Source organism: Cladophialophora bantiana (assembly GCF_000835475.1).
Source record: "Cladophialophora bantiana CBS 173.52 unplaced genomic scaffold supercont1.15, whole genome shotgun sequence".
NCBI lineage: Eukaryota > Fungi > Ascomycota > Eurotiomycetes > Chaetothyriales > Herpotrichiellaceae > Cladophialophora > Cladophialophora bantiana.
The window spans coordinates 195137-221274 of record NW_015971589.1 but is presented as its reverse complement, the minus strand read 5'-3'; the positions used below and the strand labels follow the sequence as shown (position 1 = coordinate 221274).

At 52.6% G+C, this 26138-nt stretch overlaps 6 protein-coding genes across 6 annotated transcripts; 3 read left to right on the top strand and 3 right to left on the bottom strand.

Moving 5' to 3' along the window:
• Nucleotides 1-149: 149 nt before the first annotated feature.
• Z519_09267 (pre-mRNA-processing-splicing factor 8) lies at nucleotides 150-8554 on the top strand (the record flags this gene model as incomplete). The annotated part of the gene is made up of 2 exons (XM_016766991.1): nucleotides 150-6211; nucleotides 6262-8554. 2 exons carry the CDS (start codon nucleotides 150-152, stop codon nucleotides 8552-8554), a joined length of 8355 nt encoding a protein of 2784 aa, XP_016616507.1.
• Nucleotides 8555-9714: 1160 nt separating this feature from the next.
• Nucleotides 9715-12093, top strand: Z519_09266 (uncharacterized protein; the record flags this gene model as incomplete). The annotated part of the gene is made up of 1 exon (XM_016766990.1): nucleotides 9715-12093. One exon carries the CDS (start codon nucleotides 9715-9717, stop codon nucleotides 12091-12093), a length of 2379 nt encoding a protein of 792 aa, XP_016616506.1.
• A 441-nt stretch (nucleotides 12094-12534) lies between these two features.
• Nucleotides 12535-14352, bottom strand: Z519_09265 (uncharacterized protein; the record flags this gene model as incomplete). The annotated part of the gene is made up of 1 exon (XM_016766989.1): nucleotides 12535-14352. The coding sequence occupies one exon, from the start codon at nucleotides 14350-14352 to the stop codon at nucleotides 12535-12537; it is 1818 nt and encodes a 605-aa protein (XP_016616505.1).
• A 1670-nt stretch (nucleotides 14353-16022) lies between these two features.
• Nucleotides 16023-17002, top strand: Z519_09264 (uncharacterized protein; the record flags this gene model as incomplete). Its single annotated transcript, XM_016766988.1, has 3 exons — nucleotides 16023-16243; nucleotides 16386-16612; nucleotides 16698-17002. The coding sequence occupies 3 exons, from the start codon at nucleotides 16023-16025 to the stop codon at nucleotides 17000-17002; spliced, it is 753 nt and encodes a 250-aa protein (XP_016616504.1).
• Nucleotides 17003-21366: 4364 nt separating this feature from the next.
• Z519_09263 (uncharacterized protein) lies at nucleotides 21367-22632 on the bottom strand (the record flags this gene model as incomplete). Its single annotated transcript, XM_016766987.1, has 3 exons — nucleotides 21367-21680; nucleotides 21752-22499; nucleotides 22552-22632. The coding sequence occupies 3 exons, from the start codon at nucleotides 22630-22632 to the stop codon at nucleotides 21367-21369; spliced, it is 1143 nt and encodes a 380-aa protein (XP_016616503.1).
• A 1041-nt stretch (nucleotides 22633-23673) lies between these two features.
• On the bottom strand, nucleotides 23674-24852 carry Z519_09262 (uncharacterized protein; the record flags this gene model as incomplete). The annotated part of the gene is made up of 1 exon (XM_016766986.1): nucleotides 23674-24852. The coding sequence occupies one exon, from the start codon at nucleotides 24850-24852 to the stop codon at nucleotides 23674-23676; it is 1179 nt and encodes a 392-aa protein (XP_016616502.1).
• Nucleotides 24853-26138: the final 1286 nt, after the last annotated feature.

Sequence of the window (26138 nt, the reverse complement as noted above, 5' to 3'; positions counted from 1 at the left end):
ACGCGAGTGAAAGATACTGCTCTCTAGGCAGAAGCAGGGGTCAAATCACGTACCGTAAATGGTAAGCGACCTTCAGATACATCTTCAAAATCGAACGACAAATTCATCTTCTCTATCGCAATAGTCACCGTCAGCCGCCTAGCGACAGGATGGCTTCGATACCACCTCCGCCTCCACCGGGATGGAGTGCTGGTGCGCCGCCTCCTCCTCCCGGCATGGCTCCCCCGCCTCCAGGTTATCGTCCGCCAGTCGATCCTCGAGTCGCGAAGTTTGCACAGAAAAAGAAAGAGTGGCTCCGCACGCAGCGCAATCGGTATGGCGAAAAGAGGAAGGGCGGTTTTGTGGAAACCCAAAAAGCAGATATGCCGCCGGAACATCTGAGGAAGATTGTCAAGGACATTGGAGACGTCAGCCAAAAGAAGTTCAGCAGCGACAAAAGAAGTTATCTGGGCGCGTTGAAGTACATGCCACACGCCGTGTTCAAGTTGTTGGAAAACATGCCCATGCCCTGGGAGAGCGCGAGGGAAGTCAAAGTATTGTACCATGTCAACGGATGCTTGACACTGGTAAACGAGATCCCACGAGTCATCGAGCCAGTCTTTCATGCCCAGTGGGCAACTATGTGGGTTTCGATGAGACGAGAGAAGAGCGACAGGAGGCATTTCAAGCGCATGCGCTTCCCCCCTTTTGATGACGAAGAACCACCGCTGTCATGGTCGGAGAACATCGAAGACGTGGAGCCTCTAGAACCCATTCAAATGGAACTTGATGAAAATGAGGACGGCCCTGTCTACGAATGGTTCTACGATCACCGGCCTCTCCTGGAAACGCCACATGTTAATGGCCCAAGTTATAAAACATGGAACTTGACACTGCCGCAAATGGCTACGCTTTACCGACTTTCGCACCAGCTCTTGAGTGACGTGGTGGATAAGAATTACTTCCATATGTTCGATCGTGAGAGCTTCTTCACAGCAAAAGCTCTCAACGTTGCCATTCCCGGTGGGCCCAGGTTTGAGCCTTTGTACAAAGATATTGATCCCAACGACGAAGACTTCGGCGAGTTCAACGCAATCGATCGAATCATCTTCCGTGCGCCAATACGGACGGAATACAGAGTCGCCTTTCCTTATTTGTACAACTCGCTGCCACGAAGTGTCAAACTCTCGTGGTACTCTCACCCTCAGGTTGTCTACGTAAGATCCGAGGATCCTAACTTGCCAGCTTTCTATTTTGATCCCGTCATCAACCCCATCTCCTCGAGATCAGTAGCGCCAAAGAATATCACTATCAGCCACGAGGATGAGATCTTCGGCGAAGGCAATAATGAAGACGATGAGTTCGAGCTTCCAGGTAACGTTGAGCCATTCCTCGCGGACGAGGAATTGTACACCAGCGAGACAGCTTCTGCCATCGCATTGTGGTGGGCCCCTTTCCCATTTGATCGGAGGTCCGGAAGAATGGTTCGTGCCCAGGATGTCCCGTTGGTTAAGCAGTGGTATCTGGAGCACTGCCCTCCTGGACAACCAGTCAAAGTCCGAGTCTCTTACCAGAAATTGTTGAAGACCTATGTTCTGAACGAACTGCATCGGAAGAAGCCCAAGGCACAAAACAAACAAGACCTCCTCAAGACCCTGAAATCCACCAAGTTCTTTCAGCAAACGACCATCGACTGGGTAGAGGCGGGCTTACAAGTTTGCCGGCAAGGGTTCAATATGCTCAACCTGCTCATTCATCGGAAAAACTTGACGTATCTGCACCTGGACTACAACTTCAACCTTAAACCGGTCAAAACCTTGACTACCAAAGAGCGCAAGAAGTCTCGCTTCGGCAATGCGTTTCACTTGATGCGAGAGATTCTGAGGCTCACGAAGCTTATCGTTGATGCTCAAGTGCAATACAGACTCGGCAATATTGATGCATTCCAACTGGCTGACGGCATTCTCTATGCTTTCAATCATGTCGGACAGTTGACGGGAATGTATCGTTACAAGTACAAGCTCATGCATCAGATCAGGTCTTGTAAGGACCTGAAACACTTGATCTATTATCGCTTCAACTCTGGTCCAGTCGGTAAAGGTCCTGGTTGCGGCTTCTGGGCGCCAGCGTGGAGAGTGTGGCTCTTCTTCATGCGAGGCATCATTCCTCTTCTGGAGAGGTGGCTTGGGAATTTGTTGTCGAGACAGTTTGAAGGTCGTCACAGCAAAGGAGTTGCAAAGACGGTCACAAAACAACGTGTGGAGTCTCATTTCGACCTTGAACTCCGAGCGTCTGTCATGGCAGACCTGATGGATATGATGCCTGAAGGCATTAGGCAGAACAAAGTCAATACCGTGCTTCAACATCTTTCCGAGGCGTGGCGATGCTGGAAGAGCAATATTCCTTGGAAAGTCCCGGGCTTACCAGCACCGATCGAGAACATCATCTTGCGATACGTCAAGAGCAAGGCTGACTGGTGGATTTCTGTGGCTCATTACAACCGAGAGCGGATTAGGAGAGGCGCAACCGTCGACAAGACAGTAGCCAAGAAGAACCTTGGTCGATTGACGCGACTGTGGCTGAAAGCTGAACAGGAAAGACAGCATAATTACATGAAAGATGGTCCTTATGTTTCTTCGGAGGAGGCTGTGGCTATTTACACGACTACTGTACACTGGCTTGAGTCGCGGAAGTTCTCGCCAATTCCCTTTCCCAGTGTGTCTTACAAGCATGACACGAAGATTCTCATCCTGGCTCTAGAAAGACTCCGGGAGGCGTATTCTGTCAAGGCTAGGTTGAACCAGAGTCAGAGAGAAGAGCTTGCCTTGATCGAACAGGCGTACGATTCGCCCGGAACCACCCTCGCCAGGATCAAGCGTTTCTTGTTGACTCAACGGGCGTTCAAAGAAGTCGGAATCGACATGAACGACAACTACAGCTCAATCAACCCGGTCTATGATGTTGAGCCAATTGAGAAGATCACTGATGCATATCTCGACCAATATCTCTGGTACCAAGCAGACACTCGACATCTTTTCCCATCCTGGGTTAAGCCTTCAGATTCAGAGGTCCCACCGCTGTTGGTCTACAAGTGGGCCCAAGGTATCAACAATCTGACAAATGTTTGGGAGACCGCAGACGGAGAATGTAACGTCATGATCGAGACGCAGCTTTCCAAGGTCTACGAGAAGATTGATTTGACTTTACTCAACCGGTTGCTTCGACTCATCATGGATCACAATTTGGCCGACTACATCACTTCGAAGAACAATGTCCAGCTCAATTACAAAGATATGAACCACACAAATAGTTACGGCATGATTCGAGGCCTACAATTCTCAGGATTCGTCTTCCAGTACTATGGATTGGTCATCGACTTGCTTCTCCTCGGCCTCCAACGAGCTAGTGAGCTCGCCGGACCACCCCAGAGCCCCAACGACTTCTTGCAATTCCGAGACAGAGAAACAGAGACCAGACATCCTATTCGGCTATACACGCGGTATATTGACAAGATCTGGGTCTTCTTCAGATTTACCGCAGAAGAGTCGAAGGATTTGATCCAGCGCTTTTTGACCGAACAGCCCGATCCGAACTTTGAAAATGTGATTGGCTACCGGAACAAGAAATGTTGGCCTCGAGATTCTCGAATGAGGTTGATGAGACACGACGTCAATCTTGGCCGGGCCGTCTTCTGGGATTTGAAGAACAGACTACCTCGTTCAATCACCACCATCGAATGGGACGACACTTTCGCGAGTGTCTATTCCCGGGACAATCCCAACTTGTTATTCTCAATGTGCGGCTTCGAGGTCAGGATCTTACCAAAGCTTCGAAATCAGAACGATGAGTTCCCGATCAAGGACAGCGTCTGGGCTCTCGCCAACAATGAGACCAAGGAGAGGACCGCGTATGCATTCTTGCAGGTCACTGAAGAAGATATCCAGAAGTTCAACAACCGCATAAGACAAATCTTAATGTCCTCGGGCTCTACGACTTTTACTAAGATCGCGAACAAATGGAACACGACATTGATTGCGCTGTTTACCTACTATCGAGAAGCAGCTGTGTCTACTGTTAACTTGTTGGACACCATTGTCAAGTGCGAGACGAAAATCCAGACTCGTGTCAAGATTGGCCTGAACTCTAAGATGCCTTCCCGTTTCCCTCCAGCTGTCTTCTACACGCCGAAGGAGCTGGGTGGCCTTGGCATGATCTCAGGTTCTCACATCTTGATCCCGACTAGTGACAAGCGATGGTCAAAGCAAACTGATACGGGTGTTACGCACTATCGAGCCGGCATGTCTCATGACGAGGAAACTCTCATTCCCAACATCTTCCGATACATCATTCCCTGGGAGGCTGAGTTCATCGACTCCCAGCGAGTCTGGACCGAATACTCTCAGAAGCGGATGGAAGCCAATCAGCAAAATCGGAGACTTACTCTGGAAGACTTGGAGGATAGCTGGGATAGAGGTTTACCGCGTATCAACACTCTGTTCCAGAAAGACAGAAGCACTCTGAGCTTCGATAAAGGCTTCAGAGCTCGCACAGAATTCAAGCAGTATCAGCTGATGAAGAGCAATCCTTTCTGGTGGACGAGTCAGAGACACGACGGGAAACTGTGGAATCTAAACGCCTACAGAACCGACGTCATCCAAGCCTTGGGCGGTGTCGAGACAATTTTGGAACATACCTTGTTCAAGGCAACAGCTTTTCCATCCTGGGAGGGCCTTTTTTGGGAGAGAGCTTGTCTCGCCAACGGCACTATGCTGCTGCGATATGATGGCTCTAGGGTCGCCGTTGAAGATGTCGTGGAGGGAGATCTACTCCTGGGTCCCGACGGTGGTCCTCGTCGCGCATTCAACATCGTCAATGGAAAAGACCGTCTATATCGTATCAAGATTGGATCTCGAAAGGAGGATCTCGTTGTCACTCCAAACCATATTTTGGTCCTCCACCGTAAGAAGGACGCCGCAGAAGATGATGTCTTCGACACCGTCGAAATGACGGCCCGTGAATTTGCGTCGCTCGAGCGCATGGAGAGGACCAGATATCGCCTCTTCAGAAGCCCTGGTTTTGAGTTGCCAGAGCAGACACCACCAGTCAACGCGTATTTTCTTGGACTTTGGCTAGGAGATGGATCACGCAGCGAGCCTACGGTCTACAGCGACCATGAAACTGAAATCCGAGAATTTCTCGCTTCTTACGCGGCTGAACTCGACCTTCATTTTGTTGGCAAGACCAGAGTCGGAGCTCGACCCCTTCCTCTAACGAATGCTGATTGCAGCAGTGACGACGACAGTGTGGATTCCATCTCTGATAGTGACTTTAGTGGCGACGACGACAGTGTGGAGTCTGTCACTGATGACTATCATGACCGAGCGTCACTCTTTCAGCGTCAACGTGTTACTCGTTCGGAGGCTGGTCGTTGGGCTTACGGTGATTTGCCGCCCGAGGAGGAGGAAGAGCTTGCCGACAGGATCGTTGGCAACTCTAACAAGTCCTCTGGTGTAAACACGCTTCTCAACGCGCTCCGTGGGCTTGGAATCCTCACAGAAGGGGGCACGGACCCCGAAGCTGGCAAAAAGCGCATTCCAGAAGTCTTTATGAAGAATACAAGAGCTGTTCGCCTGGCCGTCCTTGCAGGACTTCTCGACAGCGATGGCTGGTATGTTGACTCCGAGAAGATGTTTTGCTTCCAGCGAAGTGAGCGCTGGCATTCTCATCTTTTCTGGGATGTTGTTGCTCTTGCACGCTCTCTGGGTTTCAGCGTATTGACTGAGCGGATCATGAAATGCAATCCTAATCATACGCAACAACTCCCTCAGCTTATTGCCCAGATATTTGGCAATCTCGCAGAGATACCCTGCCTCCTCGCGAGCAAGAAACCAGTCGAGCGTTTCATCCCACAAGCCCACAGCTTTATGATAGAGGATGTCTCCCTCGAGGCCGAGCCCACAAAATGGGCTGGTTTCCGCGTCGACAAAGACCAGCTTTATCTCCGCCATGATTACCTCGTGCTTCACAACAGTGGCTTTGAAGAGTCCATGAAATTTAAGAAGCTCACCAATGCCCAACGGTCCGGTCTCAATCAAATTCCCAATCGTCGTTTCACACTATGGTGGTCGCCCACCATCAACAGGGCAAATGTCTACGTGGGTTTCCAAGTGCAGCTCGATTTGACTGGCATTTTCCTTCACGGCAAGATTCCGACTTTAAAGATAAGCCTAATGTGCGTGTTCCCCTCCATCAATATTAGTACATGCTAACCGATATTTTTAGCCAGATATTCCGTGCCCACTTGTGGCAAAAGATCCATGAATCTGTTGTCATGGATTTGTGTCAAGTCTTTGATCAGGAACTGGAGCAATTAGGCATTGAGACTGTTCAGAAAGAGACGATCCATCCTCGAAAATCGTACAAAATGAACAGCTCCTGCGCTGACATTCTGTTGTTTGCAAGCCACAAATGGAACGTCACTCGACCGTCTCTTCTTTTTGACACGAAAGATCAGATCGAGGCCACGACGACGAACAAGTTTTGGGTCGACGTCCAGTTGCGCTATGGCGATTACGACTCTCACGACATTGAACGCTACGTCCGAGCCAAATACCTCGACTACACGACTGACAGCATGAGCATCTATCCGTCAGCGACAGGGCTGATGGTTGCTATTGACCTCGCATACAACCTCTACTCTGCATACGGCCAGTATTTCCCCGGTCTGAAGGCTTTGGTGCAACAGGCAATGGCCAAGATAATGAAAGCAAATCCGGCGCTGTATGTGCTACGCGAACGTATCAGAAAAGGCCTCCAACTGTACGCCTCCGAAAGCACTCAAGAGTTCCTGAATTCTCAGAACTATTCGGAATTGTTCAGCAACCAGACTCAATTGTTCATCGATGACACAAATGTTTATCGAGTCACCATCCATAAAACCTTTGAGGGCAATCTGACGACGAAGCCTATTAACGGCGCCGTTTTCGTGTTCAACCCGAAGACTGGACAACTATTCTTGAAGATTATCCACACCAGTGTGTGGGCTGGCCAGAAGCGTCTTGGACAGTTGGCTAAATGGAAGACGGCAGAAGAAGTTGCTGCACTGATACGATCTCTACCTGTCGAGGAACAGCCGAAACAGTTGATCGTGACGCGTAAAGGTCTTCTTGACCCTCTTGAGGTTCATCTCTTGGATTTCCCGAATATTTCCATCCGAGCTTCAGAGCTCCAGTTGCCATTCCAGGCAGCTATGAAGGTCGAAAAGTTGGCTGACATGATTCTGCAAGCCAAGGAGCCACAGATGGTCCTGTTCAATCTGTACGACGACTGGTTGAAGTCGATATCGTCGTACACGGCGTTTTCAAGGTTGATCCTCATTCTCCGCGCGTTGCATGTGAACACCGACAAGACGAAGCTGCTTCTCCGACCTGATAAGACTGTCATCACTCAGGCACATCATATCTGGCCCACTCTTTCGGACGAAGATTGGATCAAGGTCGAAGTTCAGCTTCGAGACCTTATCTTGAACGATTACGGCAAGAAGAACAATGTCAACGTTCAGTCTCTCACCAGCAGTGAAGTACGAGACATTATTCTGGGTATGGAAATCTCGGCGCCGTCGATGCAACGACAGCAAGCCGCAGAGATTGAGAAACAGCAACAAGAGCAGCAACAATTGACTGCGGTGACGACCAAGACCCAAAATGTCCGAGGCGAAGAGATCATTGTGACGACGACTTCGCAGTATGAGCAACAGTCATTTGCCTCCAAGACTGAATGGCGAACGCGGGCGATCGCGACCTCGAATCTGAGGATGCGTGCGAACAACATCTACATCTCGAGCGACGACATTCACGAATCGGACGAGTCGTTCACGTATGTGCTCCCCAAAAACATCCTCAAAAAATTCATCACAATTGCCGATCTTCGCGTCCAAGTGGCTGGGTATCTCTACGGCTCATCGCCACCGGACAATGATCAGGTCAAGGAAATCCGCACGATAGTGATGGTTCCCCAGGTCGGTTCCATACGCGAAGTACAACTGCCGCACCAACTTCCGCAACACGAGTATCTCAAGACAATGGAACCACTTGGGATTATCCACACAGTCAGTGGTAATGAGATGCCATACATGAGTGCATCGGATGTGACGATGCATTCTCGCCTAATGGCTCAACATCCCAGTTGGGACAAAAAGACCATTACACTGACCGTGTCATTCACCCCGGGTTCGGTGTCCCTCAGCTCATGGGCCCTTAGCCCACAAGGATACACATGGGGCGCGTCGAACAAGGACACGCAATCCGATAATCCGGCGGGCTTTTCGACTTCGTTTGGAGTCAAGACCCAATTGCTCCTGTCTGACAAGATCCGGGGCTACTTCCTGGTACCCGAGACGGACGTATGGAATTACAGTTTCATGGGGGCGCAGTTTTCGACGGTGGAGAAGAGGCCCGTGTATGTCAAGATTGACACGCCGCGACGATTCTACGATGATCTGCATCGGCCCGTGCATTTCAGCAGCTTTAATGAGTTGGAAGACATATGGGCTGATCGGGAGGATGCATTTGCTTGAAGGGAAGTGGTCATTGGGACCTTTGATGGGATTCATTTCCCGTTCAGCTGATGTACGAAGAACAGGGACAGGTGAAAATTCAACAAGGAGATACAGAAGCAAAAAGAGGAAGGGAATTTCTGCACGGCGGTATACTTGTAAGATAGGGACATGCACCCAGCACAAAAGCATGAAGATGGCACGACTGTCTATTACCAAAGCAGGAGGAGACAATGGGATACCCGAGGTTTGCCCCAATCGTCAATACAATTACTTGTCTAGGAGTTGATCAGGCCAGCGCGGATTGGATGTCATGCATTCATCCCTCCATCCTTGACCCTGACCCTTGAACCCAGGTGTTTCAATATCTTCCCAAGGCTCCTTTTTTCCCCCATGGAGTGCATTCATCTCTCTGTCGACTCCTTTATCGCTAAAGAATCATGAACTGTGCGCTATTTGCTGCGTTCACTTCGGCGAAATTCCGCCTACAGAACCTGCCAATCTCGTTTTTTTTTTGGATACAGGTATTACATACTAACCAAATATCCAGTCCGGGGTATTGGCATGCACCCGATCAGCGAATGGCCTAAGTCCACCATGTCCCCCCTTCCCTCACTTTTCCCTTGGCTGAGCCGTGCAAGGAAAAGGCAGCGCGAGCGCGCGTGGATTACTAACTGATCCAAAAAGAGGCTCGCGGCCCACGCGATTGCTGACCCCGTTCAAGCCCTGTTTTGCGTGCTCGGTACCTCGTATTAACAGTACAGTACAGGTTGCATGAAGAGCTAGGGACAGGAACAGGGACGCTGACATTCGTTCGACTCGCACGCAATACCTACTGTCGATACTCTTGCGAGGGCCTGGGGGCTCACAGGGACACCCTACACCGTACGCCGTCGACGTGGTCTAGGTATACACAAACAGCAGTAGTCAGTCCACCTTGTCCCCTTTCTCCTCTCCTTTCCAGTTCAACTGTTCAACACGGTGGCTGTCTCCGGTCCATTCTTGCCCCCAACTCGACTAATTGACTGCCGTTCCCCGAGGCAGGACGTAGTCCGTACGCGCTATCCAACGCCGCCCCTCCAGCTTCAAAACTTTCCCTCAGGATGAGTCCGGCTTCGTTGTCCCATGCCCTCGTTGTCCACCACGCTACAATGCAATGAAAAACCATGAAATAAGAAGAGATGCCTCGACTCCATTTCGTGCAGGAATTACCCGTCGGCTCGTCGAAGCGGGATAAGGAACTGGAGCGAGCAAAAGCCCGCTCGCACGCGGCCTCAGTTTCGTATCAGAATCATCGTCAGGCACCCCGCCTCGCAGCACCTCAATCTCATCCTCAGCCATGGCCTCCACCACACCCCGAGAGACCGCAGACGCTGAAGGAGCAGCGTAGTGACCATGCCAGTGTTGGTGGCGGCCGGCGGCCGTCCCAGTTCATCGCCAGACCAGACGCTATTCACATTGGCCCGGGCCCATATTGGGATGATGATGGCTGCGGTCGTTCATCGTCCAACCCGACTCTGTCCTTTGGTCAAGTTCAACCACAACATGGATTGCAGACGCCGCCCCAGTCGCCACAAGAGCGCGACTTAAATACACCGACTCATACGAGTCTGTTCCAACCGTGGTCCACAAATCCCTTCGCACACCCGTCCTCCAACCAGGCCCTGACACCGCCCGACTCCACCTGGCCCGGGATTTTGTGGGAGGGCAACAGCGAGGACAATCACACCGAAGACGTTGAAGAAGTCAATTTCAATTCCAACTCCTCGTCCCTCCTCGACAGGCTGTCATCTTCTTCGTCCTCCGCCTCGTCGGCTGCACTCATCTTCCCACAGACGAGGACGCCCTCTCGTCACCATGTCGTCTACCAAATCAACCCGTACGCTCAGACTACCGCACACATGGGGCCTTGGGCCACCAACATCAACAGCCCGACGACGACGCCGACAACACCAGCATGTATCCCGCACGACCTGCTCGGCACGCGCGCCGACCCGTTCGACTGCATCCCGCGACGGCACGCCCATTCGCCGTCCGTTAACGCGGTAATTGACTACCACGCGCAGATCATGGCGCCCAACCACGCGCCCATCTACAAGATCTTCAACGTCACAAACGTCTACACGTCGTACTACTTCGAGCTGCTCACGCACCCGGACTTCCTGTACACGGGCGTCGCGAGCGTGCAGGCTATCATTGATCATCTGAGCCGACGACCCGACGACGCCTCAGGACCGAGCGAAAACGTCTTACGACATATCGGGACGGCCATGGTGAGGTTGCGAAGGAGGTTGGGGCGCGTGCAGAGAGAGATGAGGGAGCAAGAGGCGGAGGAGGCGGAGCGGGAACGAGAGAAGGAAACACAGCGGAGGAGAAGGAGGCAGCGAGAGAAGAGGAAGGATGGTCACGATGTGAGTGTTGATATTGCTCCGGATAATGGTCATCAGCGCCGTGATGACGAGCAGGAGGAGGACTCCCCTGAACCGGCTGCGAAGGACAGAAGCAACAACGAAACCCTCCTCGTTGACGACATGACAATCATGACCGTCCTCTTCCTCGCCGTGGTGACCCGCGCCATCAACGATCTGCCCTCGCACGAGATCCACAAGAGGACAATCGCCACCCTCGTCGCCGCGCGGGGCGGGTTGCAGAATCTACACGGGCACGACGGCCTCGCGCGCTGCACGCTGATGCAGTGGGAGTCCTTCTGGGCGCTCAACACGGGGTCTAGTATTTTCCCAGAATCCCGCCCTGCCTACCAGCCCGTGTATCCATCGGTCCAAATCCTCGCCTCCTCATCCTCTCCTCTGGCCCAGAAGGTCGCGTCGCTGCCGCTCGGGTTCCAGGCCCTGGCGCACCAAAGACGGCTCGCACTCGACGTGCTCGAGGTCCTCTCCCGCACGGCTGAGGCACACGCAGAGCAAATGCGGCACAGCACGATCGTCACGCCCAGCGACGTCTTCCGCACGAAGCCGCGGCGATTCCAGGATTTCTGGGAGGCGTGCACGTGCTTGGGCGCGCCGGACGAAGTGCACACGCGGCTTGCCGAGGACGGCGTTACGGAGGAGGAAATGATGGTGCCAAATCTCGAGAAAATGATCGTCCTGGCCTTGTTGCTGTATTGTCTGCACACGTTCTCGCCCATGAGGGCCGTCACGGCCGTGTACAACGGCAGCAGGATGAAATTGACGACGGACGCCCCGCGCCGCGTGAGACGAACATCTCATTCTACTCCCATGCGAGCGTTCACGTCTCGAAACCCCTCCAGTGACAAAGATGCTATTGCCGAGATCGAGATCGATATCGAGAGTGAAGAATCCGTCCTCCTCTGGATATGGTTCAACCTGGTCGACTCGTGGCGCGCCGCAAACGACGCCTTGCTCCCCCAGGGCCTGACGCTCATGCGTGACCTAAGACGCCGGTTCCCCGAGGTCACGGCGACGTGGGAAGGGTGCGAGGACGGATTGCGCCGCTTTTTCTGGAATGAGAAATTTATTCGGCGGTGTCGCGGGTTTTGGGTGGTTAGTGAAAGCGAGAGGATGGTGATGGAGAATGGATGATGATGACCATGACCATGACCATGACCATGGACCATGGACCATGAGCCATGAGCCATGAGCCATGAGCCATGAGCCATGAGCCATGAGCCCCATGAGCCCCATGAGCCGTCATTAATGTTTTCGCAATCTGTCGGTTGCATGTCGGTTGGATGGATACGGATGTGTGTCTGGGATCCAAACTTCCCCCCTTTTTTATCCTGGACACACACTCCTCCTGCTCGCTGGGTGCAAACGACTCTGGGCGCACAAGTGCACACCAGAGCTGCATTCTGTGGAACATGGCATCCATACCAAGTCCCCTGCGTTTGGACTTGTCTTTAACGGGCTATTCTTGATATTGTCGAGCAACACTTACCTACATGGTCCAAGTGTTATCTAACCATTTTCCGCTCGGGGCTCTCCCGTCCAAGTACAGCACTGCCAACCACTCACCATTGCCGCTCAGAAGATCAGGTTCGGATACCCCTCCATCGGTTCAGAATGATACGCATTCGCAAAGTCCACCTCACTGATGGCGCCATATGCGAACGCGTCTAGCGCCATGATCGGGTTGAAGTCTGATGGGTTGTACGCATGGGGATTATCCAAAGGCGAGCCTTGGTGGTGATGCTGCTGGTGTTGCCGATGATGTTGTTGCTGACGAGGAGGCTGTGGCTGTGGCTGAGGTGTCTGAACGACATGCGTGTGCAAGTTCTCAACGGGGATAAATTGGCTGCCTGCCGGAGGGGGCTTTACTTCTTCCTCTTCCTCCTCGATCACGTAGCCCGTCCCGGTAGTCTGGGTTGTCTTCGCCGGCGGGGTCGGCGGAAGTAGCCTCGCCTTCTGTACATGCGTCTGCACCGAGACTGGCATGATGCTCCCTGCGGACGAACACGGGGACTGTGGAATATGGTTGAACGCCGGCATATCGCTGTACAGCTCTGGAAACCTCTGGAAGATATCAGGTCCCATTGTCCAACACTTGATGTCCCTCAGTCGCTGATCAAAGATTGGGGAGAACTTGTACATGCCCGTCTCAATCTCCCGAGTATAGCAGTCTCGAAACTCATAAGGCCACAAGATCCGAAAGGATTTGCAGAATAAATGCCAAAAGTCGTTGCCGCAGTAGTCGTGTTCATTAAAGATGAACCGTTCCCGCACGCCCGGCCACGCGAAGTAGTCGATTGCGTAAGAGTGAGCGATCTTCTGGGACGGGCGACGCATGTACCACGGCGGGAGTCGTGCATAGCGGTCGAATGTTGACTCGGTGTGGAATTGCAACAGCGTGTGCATTGCGCGCAGGATTGCCAGACGTTCGGTGTTGGGACACATGGAGAACAGGGTCTCGTCGATGCGGCGCAGGATCTGCCATGAAGGGTGCAAGGGAGCTCGCTTTGCCACGGCGTCCCAGCCCTCGATCAATGCGCGAATCGGCACGTCGTCGCACAGCTCATCAGATTCCGGGGCCACTTCTTCGTTCCATTCGAAGCGTTCGCTTAGCACTTCGTTTGCGTAGCTCCAGTAGTTTCCCCGCCAGACGGAGCGACGGCCAGGGCGACGCTCGTGGCAGCTGTTGCACGAGCAGGATCGTCGCGGAATCGCCCAGTTGTCGCTCCAGCTGCACGGCATCGGGTTCTGTTCTTTCACAGCCTTGGATTGCACCATGACTTGAGCGGACGCACGGGTGCCATCGGTCTGCAAGGGCACCACTTCTGGGGCAAAGAGAAGATCCTGGGACTGCAGCGGCAAGCTTGGTGTTGGCGAGAAGGTGGCCAGGTCGAAGTTCCTCGCCGGACTGGTGGCCGATTGCATATCGAGGGGGTCGGGCTGGAAGGCTAGAGGAGCGTCGTCTCGGGTAGGAGTAAGACTGGAACTTCGCCGCTCGACACTACTGGCCTCTTCATAGGCCATTCTCGCCATTAGCACTGTGCTCTTGTCGTCCACCTCTTCCTCGACCGGCTTTGTCGGCTTGTGTATGTCCATTGCCTTTTGGATGTCCTTGAGGGTCTTGGCCATCAGGTCTCTCTCTGACTCCACCTCTTGTAACTGCTTCATCAGCGTGGCGATCTGACCGCTCGAATCCTGGCGCCGGAAATCCTCCACCAGGCCTTCGAGGTAGGCAATGCGGGACTTCGTGCGTTCGCGGGCTTGACGTTGGCATCGTCGGTCGATTTCCCGCTTCTTCAAGCGGCGGGACGAGACGCCTTGGGTGTCTGTGGTCTCGGGAGGTCGAGCGGTAGCATTAACTCCGTGGCTGAGCGTAGTAGTATGGGTGGCCATGATCACGACAGGTGAGTTGTTGTCACACAGGTTGGCGCATGGGAGGGGGTTGCTGAGGTGAAAAGGATGGGATGGGGTGGGAGGAGTACCCAGTACTTCGTGGTACGTTCGCTCTGGCATGATCGTGGCCCAGAACCAGGATGAGCATGGGATGAGGCTGCCTTTCCCGAAGGCATGACTAAAGCTGTTCCAAACATGAACGTCTCACGCGGAACCGCACCCAGACCCGATGGCGGGTCTTTGTCAATGGCCAAGGGGATCCGGGTTCGAGGTTGCGGGGTGCGAGTGAGAGCTGAAGGAATGTCACCAGGCAAGCCCAATGCGTCGCCCAGCAGGCGCCAGAGATGCCAGAGGTACCAAAACCCATTGGGAGCTAGTTAAACTCTCCCTAATTGCATGGGCGCCTTCCTCGCTCCTTAGTGCCTAGGTAGCCAAGCCCCCGCGTAGAGGTGAAATTTCGGGGCTGATGGGCCTCCAGCCTCCAGCCCAGGTTTCCCCCCCCAGATGTCCCCAGAGGGGAGGAATACGAGATTCAGCAGTTCCTTCTGCCACCATCTGCTGCTGAGGGCTATCCAATTGGCCTCCAACGGCCTCCGGTTGCCGGCTACTTTGGAGCTAGAAAACCACCTTCTCACCTTGATTGGTCTTCGGCTAGATGGATGGGATGGCCAGGATGGATGCTTTTTCCAGCACTTGCCACAGTGGTGACAGTCCTGGGTGATGATGACCTCCCTTGTTCTCTTCGGGGATCAGAACTTGGAAGAACAGAAGCCAATGTTGGCAAGGCTGGGGCCCCAGGCCCTTGTCCATTTCACAAAACAACCCCTGAACCAAATCTAGAGTGCCTTGCTGGGTGTCTATCCCGAAGCCTTTGCATCTGTTCGGGTCGATCAAGGTACTCCGTAAGCAAGAGCGGCCGCTTTTCGTTAAGATCCTTCAATCACAGGGGCGGCATTCTTCTAGTTCCCCGCCGATTAGACCCCCAAGCAGCAAACTTATGGCACGGGGGAGGGCAATCAAGCACTTCGGATCGCGCTCGTGGGTTCCAATGCGTGGAGAAGGTGCTTCGGATTGTTGAAGAGACCCATCGCTGGAACTTCCGATATTTCGCATTGCATTAAACCCAACCCGATGAATCTGATGCCACGATCAATCCCGAGATCAACTGCTGCTTAATATGGCAGCTCCCGAACACTGTGCCCTAGGACTCACCTTCCCAATCCTTATGCGGCAAGAAAATCTCCACGATTCAACCTCTTGATATTCTGTGTGCGAAAGAAACGTTCTGTCTCGGCCCAGACGCAGCCGCATCGTCAGATAGGGAGACCCTCCGGAAACATCATCGAGTTGACATGTCTTTGCACAGTCCAAACGATTTGTGTGCCTTACTCTCCTCTTCCATCATCTTCCCCTTCAGTCCGAGAAGACCTCACAAACTCGGCTAGACTACTGTTTTCGGTAGGGAATATTATGCTCCGGCTTTGAAGCCTTCTCATTGGTTGCCTTGTGGGTTCATGCAGCCTTAGCAGATAAGCATTAGTAAACATCCTTTGTTCCTCCTCTTCGATGCCTCATCGGCGCTTCCATCCTTTGCCCTTCGTCTCATTACTCTACGTCCTAAGTACTAGTCTCGGTGTCCGATAATTGGCACAAATCTTTAGATCTTCGCAATGTCCCTGTCTAGTTGTTGTGTTACTGGCTTCCGGTGGGATGGTACCCCGAAAGGCCACGAAGCCACTCTTGCCGATAAAAGGGCCTACGTAACTGGCACCAACAAAGATGCGGCGGTTCTCATCGTCCACGACATATTCGGCTGGACCTTGAACAATACTCGACTGCTGGCCGACCACTACGCCGAGGAAGCAGACGTCACTGTGTATTTACCTGATTTGTAAGTGCTGGTGACTGAATTAGCTGGTGTATTGCACACACTGCCAATTATTCAGCGCTGTTCTCTTGCACATGGTCAAAGGCTCTCTGGCTTTTTTCCCAAAATTGCTGACGAATCCATCTTCTTTGTCCTCCCCATCCAGCTTCGCCGGCGAGATCGTCACTCCCGATCATCTCTTTGGATCTGGCGATCATGCATCGACTGGACCATTGGATGTGGGAGCTTTTATTGGTCGACACGGCAAGGACATCAGGCAACCGGAGATTTTTGCCTGTGCTGCTGCACTGAAAAAGGACCTGGGCTATAAAAAGGTCGGTGCAATTGGATTCTGTTATGGTGGTTGGGCGGTTTTTCGACTGGGAGCCAAAGGTCAGTTTTAGCACTCCCTTTCTCGACCTTTTGTTTCTTGAGACTGGCTTGATCCGTGACTGACAACATGGAACGGGCTGAAAAGGCAACAACCTGGTCGACTGCATTTCGACGGCACACCCGTCTCTGCTTGAAAAAGCAGAGATTGACGCCGTCGGTTGTCCTACCCAGCTCCTCGCGCCAGAAGAGGATCCCACCTATACTCCAGAACTTAAAGAGTATTCTTTAAAGGTCCTGCCAACGTTGAATATCGACTACGATTACCAATACTTTGCCGGCTTAGCCCATGGCTTCGCTACGCGAGGTGATACTGAGAATCCGACGCAGAAAAAGGGCTTAGAGCGGGCCAAGAATGCCGCTGTGTCTTGGTTCCGAGAATATCTTCATTGATGCCGTCGCCTCCTTATTATTTTGTACTCTTGGTGGAGAGCGTCCTACTGCTGCCACGCTCACTCGTTTGGCCTTTGCGCGAAATCCAGAGCCCCGATTGTACTGGCATTGCTTAGCCCGTATTGATGAGAGAACGTTCTTTGATCGGATGACCTGAGTAGAACTCAGAGGACGAGCTGCTTTGTACGTTCAGTTGATATTTTGTCTCCTCAGACAGTTTGTAGTTGGCGACTACACTCAGCAATGGAAGCATTCGAAAACAAAACACCATTGTCAATTCGAGCCTTGCTCTGCCTTGGGCTCTGCTCACGGTACTTGCGCAGGGAATGACAACGTCTCTTGCTTGACAATAGGACATTCGCCGATTTCACGTTCTGACATATCCAATCGTCCTTCTATATTGCGACTAACCGGCATCAAATCCTAGAATCTCTTGATAGGATCAAACAAGTGATAAGGGATTGTCGGAATGGAGCTCCGCATGCAACGAACCCCACAACCCGGATTCAAAACCATGGAGCGGCGCCCCTTTGGTTTGGTTCATCCACCCGGCCTGCGTCTCTAAATGCAAGCTACTTTGCTTACCCTCCGCAGTCTTTCAAACCGGACCATCGCGGCAGGGTCCCAAGCAGTACAGAAGAATGTACTTCTGCGAGCGACAGGCACCCATGGTCCGAGCCAGTTGAACTCATGATATGTCATGACTGCCTCATGTGCAGCGCAAACATCCGGCTCTGCACGCCGCAGCTCACGTGGATATATGGAAAGGGATGGTGATCTGTTTTTTTTTGGAGGGGCATGACTCTTTCGACCCAAACCTGCACCGAGGCTTCGATCCTCAGGCAAACAATATATCCCGCGATATCTACATCCCTACTGTGACGGCAGCACTGGCCTCTCTATCATGGAATGCATTTTGAATAATGACAGTTTCGAAGAAAAAGAGCAAAATCACTGATCTTACGGTCGAATTCAATGGCCGCCCACTCACCTTCATGTGCTTATTGCTATGTGAGAGGAAACACGGGCTCCGCGACATTGACCAATAATCGAGCTGTTGACGGGTCTCGCAAGTCCGTGGACTTGAGAAAGCCCATCATCCCATCCCATGGGGCTAGCATTTTCAGTCAACTAAAAGGAGCCCAGGCCGGGGGGAGAAATAGAGGTAGCTAACCCAAAGCCATCCGCGCCAGGCCAGTGGTGTATATAGGAAAGGAACTCGTATAAGGTGCTACGCAGGGTCGAAGCATAGACCTCGAGTTCGAAGATATTTTGGACTAGGTTGTACTTCGTCTCTTCCACCTCTCATCCTCTCCCTTTGGATTCGTAACCCTCGTTCCCCATTATTGCCCATGGTGCGCAAACGCAACGAAGGCCTTCTAACCTCCCGCCCCTTTGTCTCCCGTTTCTACCCAGATGTGACATGTGCGGGCTAACCATCTCCAGTTTCCGGGGCAAACACCGTGTTGAAAGACAACGACTGGGAAACTACGACCAAAGACACCTGGCAATCTGATCTATAGCCCGCCCTTCCCTGCCATCCGGCGAGATACATGCAACAGCTCCTGGAATATTCCTCTTTGCTCGGCTCTGAGAAGATAAAGAACAATTCACATGTCCCATCCCCACGACCGCCGCCTCCCACGACGTTTCTCGACCAGGCCCTCTAGAGTCCCCCTGTGAAGCGCTTCCAGGAGGTCAAGGTGTAGCTAACTGACTACCTAACCCTGGATGAGTATCCAAATAAGCAGAGGAAGGGTGAAAGGGAGCTAGGAAGGAGGAGGATGCACCGGTGGTCGTCGTGGTCGTCGTCATCTAGAGGTCTGTGAGCTGGTTAGGTAGATTGGGTTAGGTGCTGTGGGACATACATATTTCGTACCACGCACATCCAACGCACGCCCGAGTTTGCCTTTGAGAAACCAGAGCGGAGAAGACGTCGCGTTTAGCTCCTATTCTAGTTTAGACGTGAGCGAATACCGGGATCTAATATCGAACGCGAGGACACCGTCATATGTAGTATCCACAATCCAGGGGAGAGAGCGTCCTAACCACGTAGGTAGGTAGGTAGAACTTGGAACGCAAAAGCCAAGCCGCATTGCAGTTCGAAACTCGAACTTGAATGTCCACACTCCCTTCTTCTGTTCACTTCTTTTTTCTCTTGTGTTCTCAAGTCCCTTCCCTGGGGAGTCGAAGAGGGAGGTTAGGGGAGGGGTGAATCGTGCATCGATGTGGCGCTTTGGCCTGTGGTGTCTTTGACAATGGGGCAGGGGGACAGCCAAGATAGAAGGAGAGTGGGTAGGGTAAGGTATGTACATAGGTATTATACATAGCACAGGCAGGTACGTAAGCCTAGAGGTATCAATATATAAACCACATACGACAAATGGCGGCAAACGACTCTCTGAGACTCCACCCTCTTCAACGAATACCCCAAGAGGCATCATACGTATCGATGACTGTGACCTGGGGACACCGCGACGAACGGAAGCTCGAGACTTCCAGCTCCAAGGCGTCACCAACGTCGACAGACACGATGGTCTTTTCTGGCAGCATACTATGTACCTGGCTCCTGGGAATCCAGCAGTATCCCCCGGCGTTCAAAACACATAGACACAGTCTTTCCATTCGTAGCATCCACACACAGACACACAGGTATACACGCATCTTGGAGTTTGTTGGCACCACACTCATCATCCTGTATATATAGGGAGGAATGTAGGGAGTAGGTGCTCGTTCTCAGCGGACTGACCGTCCTCGATGATCTTTTTCTATTTTTCCCCCCTTTTCTCTTCTTCGAGCTCACGGTCGTCCTAGTCGTCGTACGGTGCAGTGAGTGAGAATAAAATTGACAGCATCAGCGAGTAAGTGAGCGGGCTCAACTCAATCCAGCTCAAAACACCACAGCACCTTCCCTCTAGCCCACCCTTTCAATTCATGTCGGTCTGGCCATGCTGATATTAATGGAAATTCCCCCCCCCGGAGGGGGGAGGGGGAGGGAGAGAGAGCAACCTGCAGACACACAGATAGACAGACCACGATATCAAACTCTGCTCGCCGAGGGCAAAACCCCAAGGACCGCCTTGCAAGAGGTAATGCATCCATGTGGAATGTGGTCTGTGATATGTATAATGAAGGCCAAAGTGTAGGTTTAGGTTTAGGTTAAGGTTGAAAGTGAGCATCGACCGCGACTTGCGATATGTATATATGTATGTATCTAGGAGAGAGGTAGACATTTGTGTTTTCCGAATCCGAACGCGAATCGGTGCAAGGGCTTTGCTCATGAAGGAGGGTGCAGGTAGGTAGGTAGGTAGGTAGGTAGGTAGGTAGGTAGGTAGGTAGGTAGGTAGGTAGGTAGGTAGATCGATAGATAGGGTAGCTGGTAATATACATAGACTGAGTGCATTCATCATGTCTTTCCCTTCTTTATCCTTTCAAGACCTGAATGAGATGTACACACACACTCGACCTCCACGCCATTCATCCTTCCAAGCAAAGATGAGCTACGAACCTCCAGCCTTTCCACCATGGGTGATCCACTGCTGACGACTAATTCGTGCCATGGCTCAACTGGCCTCCAGCTCAAATGTCAACAATCCGCTTGTTGGCCTCCGCCGGCTGTATCGAGAAAAGCTCAACCCTTGCTGAACGTGACCTGCCACCAAGACTAGGAGCCACCATCAGACGGACATGCAGACCCTAGTATCGCGAATAGGGAGACATGGAATACCTGTGGGGCGGAAGCTGGCCGGGACAACCAGACAGGGTGACACAAGACAGCAGCACCAGACACAAAGAGTTGAAACTACTGGGGTCCGATCTCAAGGTGAATACCACGCCCTATTAACTCACTAGGTATGTTCGAGGGAGGCCTGGACAGGAGATAGACGTGTACAGAGCAAAGGAAGAGGGAACATCCAGGAGCAAACTGAGTAGAGCAAAAAGAAATAACAACGTTCGGGCGCCACAGGGATTTAATATGGTCCTGCCAAATCCGGAGGCATACAAGTAGGAGACTCTCGAGTGAGAGAGAAAGCAACCGTACACCATTCCTTGCAAGCTGCAACGTCCTGTCGTCCATTCCAGCAGTTGAGCCAGATGTTCTGTATGTATCATATGCTGATAACCCCTTGTCCAGATCTCCCCAATGAGCAAATGCTTTGTCTGTGCACCATGTCGCCCTCGCTTTGCAATGCTTCACCATCCGAAATGACCTGCAGTATACCCTTGAGACTCGAGAGCAGTGCCATGGGCTATCCATAGGCCTGCAATATTCCATTTCCACGACAATCTGTAGAAAAACAGTTTCACAAAAAGAATGAGTATGTGGGTAGTCAAAAGGAAAGGGGAGGAAGCAACCTCCTCGTTTAGCGTCTGCGTTGAACAGTCTGCCAACCATCTGAGTCGGTACCCTTCCGGACGCGGGTGCCTGCGCCTGGAATAAATTTGGCAGCATTGGGGTTGTAGGAACGGCCACTCGATCCAGACTTTGCACTGTTGCTGCGATCTCGAGGACCTGGGGCGGGGTATGGAATTTGAGTGATCAAGTTCATGGGACGTTCGCATGGGTCATGAGAAAACCCAACCTGGACCTCTTGGTAAGGTCCGGGCCTCCTCGATCGACGAAGAAACTCGTCTCGGACAATGCGGGCAATGACAGTCGACGAAAAGACGGCCGTAGCTAGGGATGACGGTCAGACCAGCAGAGGGTAGGGTGAGGGCAGGGCGAGGGCGGGGTGTGTGCCGACTTACCATTGCCAGTGTTAAACAGCCATACCAACTCGACGTTGTGTCGACCGACAAGCTCGGCCAGGTCCCTCCTGAATCTCTCCTCAGTCAAACCATTGGTGAAGAGCTGTTGACGGGCAAAGGTCAAGCGCCGGCGCTCGTTGGTGGGAGGTGACATGCGAACGAGGTCGTCGTTCTCGGGATACGGCTCGCCATACTTGACCTCATGGCCTTTTCCGAACAAGCCAAGACCATAGTCATGAACTGCTTCAGCTTCTTCGTTCATGAAGATCATGGCTGCGCCGGCGTACTGGAAGATGACGCAGACGGCCTCATATTGCTCCACGTATGCCATGGAAAAGATGGCACCGGTGCTGATTCGTTCCGTCACCATGCTCAAGGGCTTATCTTTGGACCAGCCATAGATCCATATGCAGCGGAAGTCCTCCTCCCGCGGCTGGGCCTGGTTTGACGAGTCCTGCTCGGTGATGTGTCGCTTTAATCCATCAGACGGTCCAAACTTGACCAAACGATTGTTGCTCGGGATGTCGGTTGCAGCGACCGCTGCCCAAGTGGACGAAGTATTGGGTCTTGCCACAGCACGACCGGCACTGCCGTTTTGGGGGAGTAGTTGAGCTTTGGCGACAGGGATGGAGTTCATGTGGAATTTCTCGATAGACCAAGGGGCCGTGGTATGATTGAACGTGTCAAGCATGGAGTGGACGTCGCGTGCGATGCCATTCGCTGCTTCATTTTCACCTTCGCCTCGCAGCTGTTCCATGATTAGTCCAGCGTGCTGCAACATGGGAAGAGCCGTCCCTTACATGCTCCACCACCCGGTTCAAGTGGCTCAGGGCATCCGCCATAACATCGCTGACATGGAGAGGGTCGTTTCCGATTGCCATAATGTCCTGTGTTGATGCCTGATTAGTATGCTTTCGCCTTCGCCTTGCGCGGGATTTGGAGGGCACGAGGGTACGATGATGGAGGGAGTGTGAGAGATATTGTGTCCAAGGAGGCCAGGGGGGGTTCACCAACTTCAGAATCGTCACTACTGGCGTCACTGTAGATGAGGGAGGGAGAGTAGATGGGGACGGTGGAGGGGTGGCCAAGGCTGCGCCAGGTTGGGCTGGAGGTGGAGGAGGACGAGGAGTATCTGGAGAGCATCATGGCGAGGGATGAGGGAGCAGGGAGCAGAGAGCAGGGTGCGAGGAAAGATGTTTCTGATCTGGTCTGGTCGCCTTTGAAGGGGTCCGGCAGACGTGTGAGGGCGGTGTTCAATAGACCTTCTCCTGGAGTCTCAGGCAGTCACTTCACTTTGGATCGGGCAGGTTCTGGAATCTGGTGCTGGGATGCCTGCAAACAAAGAAGTGACAAGGCAAGCAAGGGGAAGGCTCCCGCTACAGATCAGAGACAGCAGCGCGTGGCGGGAGTCGTGGCGGATATGGGCATCAACTTCAAGCAGCAGCTACCCGAACCAAAACCAAAATAAAAAGGGCGGTTGTTTCTTGTATCTTGTAACTTCAAGCTTCGCGAGATCACTCTGAATGTGTGCCAATTTCGAAAGGGCGAGTTTTGTTTGCTCCTGCCAGCTTCGGTGGGAATCTCTTCCCATTTGTACTGTATGTTTGCTGCTCCAACCTCCAAACTGGTCCTTTGCTCCTCCAAATGCTCCATTCAGGGCTCCACACCGCGCACACTCCAGGACCCATGGTTCATTAGGTCCGTCCATTAAGGTCCTCGGTCCATGGACATCTGGATCTCTCTTCGCTTCAATAGCACCAACCTGCAGATAAGACCCAGAAATATCAGACATAGTGCTCGTAAATCAAAGCCAAAGCCAAAGCAACGCTGTGAGAACCTACAAAGTTATCACATGTGCCCGCCCCCCCGTCCATGATCCATAACATTTCTTGTCTCCTTCCATTCGTGGCCTCTTGAGCCCTTCAGCGCCGCCAGAACGCCATTCTGATGCCCAACTCCCGACCCAATGCCCGTCGTGCCTCGACCGTCCTGGTCATGGCATCTCGATTTTCGTGGGCGCGGCGAAGGAGGTATTTCATGCATTCCCCCATCTTGCCCCAAACCAAATACTTATATGCCTTGGGAACCTCCACGCTGCTGTTGTTGTTGTGTGACGCTAGACGGGTCCTTGCCCGCTGTACCACCTCATAGCTGACGTTATCCGCCATCCCCATCAATTGGCCATATGCGAGCTCGATCCGGGCTTCACCAGTGCGCGCTTGTTCATCTCGAAGTTCGCTGGCTAGTCTCACCGATTCCGCATTGTGGGTGGCGAGCACGAGAGCTACCCGAGGGAACTCCGTGCATCCTGCCTCCCCCGGCTGCAGGATGCCCTGGTATCGCCGTTGCAGGATGCTCTTCGCGATGCCGTTGTAGCAATTGTGGGTCTCTTCGATGGTTCCCCAGAACAGCTCTCGGGGATCGCTGCCCATATACGCCCCTCGTACCAGCTTCACACCGAGCACGAAGCCTTCTCGTCGAGCTAGCTCAAGATGGCTGGCCAGATTTTTTGGAGTCCTTTTCGCGTAAGCCTGGTAGGTACCGTATACCAACGCTTGTTCTCTGTTGTATCTCTTTGCGAAGTACAAGGTCCAGTTGTCGATACCTTGTTGCAAGGATGCTTGTTCGGCATCGAACAGGAGCCCGACACCCTTCTCCTGAGCTCGCTGGCAGATGTCGTGCACTGCCACCTCGAACTCTGGAGAGCATGCGATTGTGGCCTTCAGATGTCGAAGTGCTTGGCGTCCCGCTCCGGTGAATTTGAGCGCGACGAAGTCACCCTTTTGCGTAAGGTCCACCGTGTCAATGGTGTTCTGTCTCCACGTGGCAATTTCCTCGGCATCGATTTGAGCCTGTTCTGCTGCATTCTTAGGCACATCCAACCCATCGGCCTCTTCTTTACTGAGGACGACCTCTTTCGCGTGGCCTAATATTACTCCTTTGAACCCAGTGTGCTTCAAGCTTGCAACTGTGCTTCGAACCTCTGACGGCGTCTCTCCAGCACAGAACTGGGCATAAAAGGTGCGTTTCAGGAGAGAGTGGAGGATCGGATTGCGGTCAGGGTTGAACAGAGCCGACTTTGTATGAGCGAGAAAGGTCATGGCGGCTAATGAAGGACGGAGCAGAGGCGGAATGGATGATATCGAGGTGATGATATAAGATCGCACCAGGGACTGCAAGGGAACGCATGCTAAGGGTCTGGAGGAATGCATGTCTGAGGGCGGCGTATCGGTCTCTGCGGCATCGTAGGCTGTGGATGTTATGTTGCGTCGTGTATGCGCTTTGCGATGTTGATATATCTGTTGGAACCCTCTGTTCTCGAAATTCTCTTTTCGATATCGTAGGCGTGTCTCGTGACGCGAGTACACAGAGGGAGCAAGGAAGGCTTGCGCATGAAGGGCTTGCCTCGATGGTATTCGTGACGTTAATCTGGTATAAAGATGGAGGTCCATTCTAGACACCAGGAAGCGGCAAGACGAAAAGAGGAGCAAGAATAGGACAAAGAGTGAGAAGCTAGCAGCACAGATGCAAACTCATCTCAATAGCAATTGCAGATGATAGGAACAGTGGGCTAATCGACAAGATAGAGTGGGAGCGTGCTCGTGGTATACCGTACGATTAACGATACGTCAGCGCCCATCTCCACCCCTGGTAACCCATGACCCCTCCGAGATAAACAGGAACCTGTGGATCTGATCGGCTGACTTGGAGCCGCGAATAGCCGCCCGATCGCAAGGTGGAATTGATCGAAGTCAAGAAGTGTACTTGGTATATACCGAGTATAACAGCGGCTTCTGACCATTGCGGGTATTGAACGGAGCGGCACCCGGAGGGAAGGGACATCTCGTGATTAAAACATGGGTACCTAGACCTTGTGATGATTTCCTGCTGTTGAACTCTCGCACAAACCAAGGGACCTTTGCGGAGCGATGGGAAAGCTGGGAAGAAGCTCCCTTAATGTGGGGAGGGCTAGAATCAATGTGACAAGCATGTTAAGGGTAGGCAATGCCTATGAACTGGGTAGCTGGCTGTTATTCATTGTAAAGAGGCACTGTTCTCTAGACAGATAGAAAGGAGGAACAATAATATATGGAGAAATTAAGAATGAAAAGGGCCTGAAAGCCGAGAGCTTCGTGTGAGGGACACGTGACAAAAGCGTTGCCTGGACAACAAAAAGCGCCAAGAAGACTAACGCGAATCGAGCGAAGTCGCAACAGTGACTCTCAATGCGTGCAGTTGAAATCAACGCTCCACACACACCTTCAACAAGCCACAGCCTCGATCACTGCCTCCGACCTGCATTCTGATCTTTACGACACTCACCATTTCGTACCGTGCCTGAATCTCACCGCTCGCATTTTCTCCCAGGGCCTGCTAGGGGTGCCCT